The sequence below is a fragment of the Mesitornis unicolor genome, unplaced genomic scaffold (assembly GCF_000695765.1).
Source record: "Mesitornis unicolor isolate BGI_N332 unplaced genomic scaffold, ASM69576v1 scaffold7414, whole genome shotgun sequence".
Taxonomy (NCBI): Eukaryota; Metazoa; Chordata; class Aves; order Mesitornithiformes; family Mesitornithidae; genus Mesitornis; species Mesitornis unicolor.
This window is the reverse complement of record NW_010178055.1, coordinates 39,347-45,346: the sequence shown is the minus strand read 5'-3', so window position 1 is coordinate 45,346 and position 6,000 is coordinate 39,347. Positions and strand designations below refer to the sequence as shown.

The 6,000-nt window shown below is 52.0% G+C and overlaps 1 protein-coding gene across 1 annotated transcript in view; it reads right to left on the bottom strand.

Annotated features, from left to right (window-relative positions):
* Nucleotides 1-6,000, bottom strand: part of LOC104538935 (protein phosphatase Slingshot homolog 2-like) — a gene marked incomplete at its 5' end in the record, with an annotated part of 30,235 nt that overhangs the window by 990 nt on the left and 23,245 nt on the right. The window contains 2 exon segments of the mRNA XM_010182318.1: nucleotides 2-955; nucleotides 2,244-3,087. Of these exon segments, the coding sequence (XP_010180620.1) occupies nucleotides 2-955; nucleotides 2,244-3,087 (1,798 nt within the window).

Below are 6,000 nucleotides of genomic sequence, written 5' to 3'. Positions count from 1 at the left end.
GTTTGTGTATCGCGTGCTCCGGTAGCGGGAGACCGACCAGCGCCAGGGCTCCGAGACAGCTCGGTGCCTTCTCCGCACACAGAGAAGGGTTCAAGTTTTCATCTAAAGCTGGGATGTCTGCGGGCAGCCTGCCCTGCTCGCAGCTCGCATCAGAGCGCTCTGCAGCCTTGGCCGTGGGAGTGTATTCGATGATCTCGACCCTCTTCGGAAGGAGGGGGGGCAGGGTTGGCTCCTCCGTCCCATCAAAGGAGACCACCGTCCTGCACTCCTGTGCTGCTCCCTCCTGCCCTGGGCCGGGTTCTGCGGGCAGGGACTCCTGCGCGGGGGCGGCGAAGGGCACGGGCAGGTCCTCAGCACCTGCATCTCGCGTCTTGTCGCCCTCCAGAGCCAGCTCCAGGGGTGGCTCCTCGCTCTTCCCCCGCGGCAGGAGCTCAGCAGCGGGAGAGTCGTTCCTGGAGTTCTTGCGGGTGGGTAAGACGCAGACCGGGGACGCGTGCTGGTGCTCCTGCTCCTGCCTCAAGCGCTCCTCGAACTCCAGGGTGGCTCGACGGACCGAGCCGGGGCACCACTTGGGCTCAGGGTTGATGGAGCCACGAGGCTCTTGCTGCTCCCCCATGGTGCTGCTTTCCTCCAGGTCTGATTTACCAGAAGACAGCTGCAGGGAAGGGGCAGCTTCTTGCTCAGCTTGTAGAGGGTCCTTTTCCTTTTCCTGGTGTCCAGCACAGCCTCCTTCACTCTCTTCCACCTTTCCTGATGTCCAAACTGCCTCCGCTGGCATGTCGTGCACCGTGTTCCTCTTTGGTGTCTGGGCGAGGTTGGCTGAGCCCTCCTTTTGCTGGGCAGGTCCCGCTCCCTGATTGATGGACTCGATCTCGGTGATAATTTCCTTCACAGAAATGGCATTTTCCGAGTGGGACCTGGTGAGATGGCCTGCGCCAGGCAGCTCGGGGACCTCCTGCAACACAGAAACGGGAGAGTTACAAAATGGATCAGCTGCGCCGACGCGGATCAAGTGGCAGCGGCTTAAAGGAAATGGGGGTGAACATCCCCAAAGGAACTGAAAGCGCACGTGTCAGCGTGTGGGGACTGACTGCAAGTGCTGTGATCACGAACACAGAGGCATTACTGTCTCTGGGACTGCATTTAACCTATTCCAGGCTGGGTTTTCACCTAGACTGAGATATAAGAACTTTCATTTAATTGCCACAAATTCCAAGGGAAATTTAGCCTATTTTTTTAAAAAAAAACACCATCCAGTTAACAAAAAAAAAAATAAATTCTAATGCTGCTAAAAGTGCAAGTTTTCAACTAAAAACGTGAAAGATTCTGCTCACGTAGAGGAGCGAACAGAAGTACAGCATAAAGGATGACCGAGCGCTGAAATGCTCTGTTTTCCCAGAGGAAAATGGCCAGAGAGGCTCCCCCATCCGCACAGACGCTCCCTCTGCCAAATCGCTGGAGATGACTTTGGCCATTCTATCTGGAAGAGCCTTACTGCCTCACATGGAGATGGAAAAGATTCAAGCAATGCAGCATGGAATTTAAATAAGAGAGGCTCCCAGAAAATGATGGCTCCAGACACCATCAATCCCTGTGAGAGCTCTGGAGGGTGGAAAGCAATTACAAGAGAAAGGCACCTTGATCCAGAGGTTACTAAATTTTGTCAGGAACATCCCTCTCCCCAGGAGAGAAGCGAGCCATGATGTGCCTGATCCCAGCACCCCAGGCCCGCAGAGGCCCATTCTCCACCACTGGAAGCTCTCCATCTGCCTTGATTTACTGTCCCAATGCTGGTACTTCCCAACCAGGGAAAGGCACCGGTTTTGTCTCATTCTTTGGTGGATTTTTCAAGTCAGGTAAATACCCATGCAGGTTTGGGATCCTCAGCTGTTCAGCTGCACGAGTGGGTAAAGTCCCACCTATCTCAAACTAACTCAAAATTGAGTTTTTTATGAGAACGGCACAAGGGATCAGGTCAAGGTTGACTCAGCCATGCCCTGCCACCGCCAGTAAACAGACGTTTAAGGAAAAAAAGCACAGAAGAGGGCAAGTATCTAAAAGTAAAGAAGAGGGGAAGCATCTAGCAATCCCTCCCCAAACGACTGCCCTGTTCAGTGAAACCTAGGACTAGAAAATCCCCTGTCCACAGCAACTTCCCAGCAAAAGAACCACTTGCAGAGAGGTTCAAGGAGCAGAACCTTAAATTACCAAGGAAATTATTTTACCAAGTAAATTATTTTAACCTTTTGTTGTTCTTCATCTGTGGAAGAGTCGTCTGATGCCTGAGGAGAGTTTCCAGAGCTGTTCCTTCGAGCATCTGCACCCCCATCCGCAGTGGGCAGCACCTCCAGCACGGGCACCCTGGAGACCCCGTTCCTGCCGCCTCCTTGCTCCTCCAGCCTGGAATGGGAGTAGGTGCGCGAGCGGCTCTCCTGGGACAGCTCCACGAACTTCTCCAGAGCGCTGAAGAAATCGATCCTGTCCGTACTGAGGTCTGTCACTTCGGGCTGGGGGTTCTGCTGGAGACTTGGGGAATTCTGGTTTGGGGACTGGGGAAAGTCTTTTAAGCACGAAGTGAATTCTTCCATGGGAACCAAGTGCACGTTCATGTCGGGCTTAAGGGCATCTTTTTCTAGATCGTCCACCGTCAAATCAGGAAACTCCGCTATTTCCAAGGGGTGCTGGAGTTGCATTAAGGCCTCTGAAGAGTGGCAGTTATCAGGGGGCACAGAGTCTACACAACACCCCGCTGTGCAGCCATTGATGTTGTTCAGGTTCAGCTTGTCCTCCATCTGCTCGGCTTGGAAGTCTCGACACGTGAACTCCAGGTGGATCCTCCTCTCCTTCACGCACATCTCCTCGATCATGTTTGCGTCCTCTGGCAGCTGCTGCTCCCTGTCCAGCTCGGCCGAGTAGACGGGAGACATGGGCTGCTGGTTGTCGTTGGTCTTGGCCTCTGAGATGCGGTCAGCCGAGGTGGTGATCTCCTTTTTGTTCAGCTCCAGTCCAGACTTGCAGATGGGCTCGTGATGGTCTGAGAGGTCGCTGTCCGAGTGCGAGCGCCACAGTTTATTGTGCCGCTGCTTGCTGTGGGGAATAAAAGCAAAGGAAAACATCGATTAAAATTTTTCACATATCAGGGCCAGACCCACCTTGTTGTAAGAGGATGCAACATGGAAAACTGTGCCACACACTGGAGTCATTGACCAAAAACGCAGCTTCACCTCAACATTTCAAGGCCAAACCTGCCGCTGGATTAGTTGATTCAAGAAAAAGTTGATTTCCAATAGCTAAACCTCGCGGCATGCACACGTATTCCCCAGCAGTATCTGATCAGCCTACTCAACAAACACAATCTCTAACTGACTACAAAATGTAGTCCTTTCTCAGCCAGCAAGATCTCTTCCATTTGCTAGCAGGTGTACACTGACCAGAAGAGACAGGGACCCTGATCCTGGATGCGAGCGGGTGGTGGACACTGAATGAAATCCCATTTCCCTTGTGGCTCCTTCTTTGGAAAGCTTCAGTGATCCATACCTGGGCTCTGGTAACCAAGACGGTGGGGTGGGTGGATGTGGGTGTGTGTAAAACATCCTCAGCAGTCACCAAGCAGCCCAAAACACCACTTGCCTTTCACAGGAAGGAAGCTGAAGAGGTCTCCAGCTCTTAAAAAGCCCCTTTAGGAAGCTCTGAGCAGTCAGAAGGCCAAGCAACTGCCAGCGGCATTGCGCCACCTTCCTCATCTCCACCTGCTATAAATGCTTACAGAAAGCAAAGGAGAGAGCTTCTTCCAGTAAACCACACCAGGGAGCCACGTCTGCAAGGGCTCTTGCTGGGTGACCACGGCCACAGGGCTGTGCTTCCACCCTTTGCCCCTAGGAGGAGAGCAGATACCACGGAAAGGTCCTTGGGTCTGCAGGAGACCTTGCAAATCCTCTCCAGTCCCTCGTCAGTGTGAGCAGGCGCTCCCAGCCGCAACCATTGGCCGCAGTGGGTTAATTAACAGATGCTATTGAACTAATTGCAATGCACCGGTTTAGTGGCAAGTGCCCAACAGCTATGGAAAATAAACCATTGCAGATTTAGCTTTCCAACCCCATGCTCCTCTACAACCTCCATGTATGACACAGGGCAGGACCAAGCCCTTTCAGAGGAGAGGAGCGTCAAGACTATGAGGTCAAAAGGCACCGCTCTGGGGTGCACGGGCTACCTCTAATAGGTTTTGGAGCAAAGTTGGGCACTGACAGCAGAACCAGGCTTGTCCATGAGGCTGCTGAGGCTCTAAAGATTTCCCACGTCTCTGGTGTAACCTGGAGAGAAGCTGCTGGTGTTTTCTGAGGGCACTTTCTGCTCTGGCAGCTCCAGCACTCAAATGCAGCGCTCTGCCACACATCTGACTTTGAAAGTCAAAATAATCCTCACACATGAGCAAATCAAACTCACCTCACACAGACTTGATCTGAGAATCAAAACAGATGTCAACAACCACTGGGAGAGGTTTATTGTGCTGGCTTTTCATATCACACTTCCACCTTTGGAGGTGCTAAAAGCGAGGTCAGACAACAGGAGCCCACGTCCCTTCCTGGAGCCCACAGCCACCTCCTGACCTTCGCAGCCAGCACTCCCGGTGCTGGGAAGAGCCCCCGACAGCGCAGGCTGTGCCAGGCAGGACACGGGGTCCAAGGCAGCACCAGTGCTGGAGAGCTCATGGCCACACCAGCCGTGGACCTGAAGCCCCCACACCTCCCACCACACTCCAGCACACCACCCCTGCTCTGTTAACTCACAAGATGCACAGGGCATAGGGAAATCCCAAATGCTGTTTTCCTGGAACTTATTCACAACTAATAAAAGAAAAGGGGCTGGCTCAGCTTTTCTGCATCTATCACTGGAGGGAAGAGACACTGTAACTCACCCCAGGAAGTATAACAGTCCCAAAGAGCAAAACACGCTGCTTGTTGTGACTGAAAGCTGGCAGGGGGTTTTCATTTTGCAGCTGGAAAACATATCCCAGTTGCTATAACCCCAGCGCAAAACTGTAACCAGATAGTGTGAGCACATGGCTGCCCTCACATACCTTCCCTCTGAAACCAGAGCAGTCACATGAGCGTGGATCTGTTGGGTTTTTGTTTTTGTTTTCACCTGTCCTGGAATACCACAGCAATAAACAGGGCAGCCAGAGGCGAGAGGGCAAAGTGAAATAACAGAGAAGAAAGAGGAGAAAAAGCAGTGTGGAGCTGAAAAAGGAACTGCATAAAGAGTCCATTTCTGCAGCACAGAGAGGCTGTTCCTTGCTTTCAGTAAAGCTTCATTTACTGCAGGCTTTTTAGCCCTACACACACAGCTGTAATGCACTGCTCTTGCATTTTTTAAAGCCTCCTGAGTAATCCTGTTCGTGCCATTGTATGGAGACTCACAGAGGAGGTCAGGAGCAGTGGTGTGCTTAAGCGGCAGGGGAGCCACACACCATGTAAGTGATGGCAGCAAGAAAGACTCACCTCCTGAAAAATGAATTACTGAAAGAGACAGGAAAAAAATAACCTTCCCCAAACAGTTGCAGAGGATGGCTTCGCAGCTGTGCCACCAACCACCAGACTGACAGATTATCTCAAGTGCAGGGTTGAGGGCTTGAAGATGGGATCCACCATCTGCTACCAGCCCAGGGCTCCTCACAGGTGTTCACCAACCTGTTACATGTGTGCTTTTCCCAGCTGAAAAAAAGCTGCTTTTCCCTCTACCCCATCAAGATCTAATTTCCCAGTGTGCTTGATGATGCTACATAGCATACCACACTGGTCAGGTCACCGCGGAGTTAAGCGCTGACCTTTATTAACTGATGCCAGCAGCATGTGTGGTGTCATGAGAGGCACCAAAGGCAGGTGTGGTATCTGTCTCAAAGGGTTTCAGTCCAGAAGAGCACAATTTCTTAAAATATCTATTGCACTGTGATCTGTCCTGAGACTTGATACCACTTGGCTGCTTTTTCAAAGAGAAAGAGCG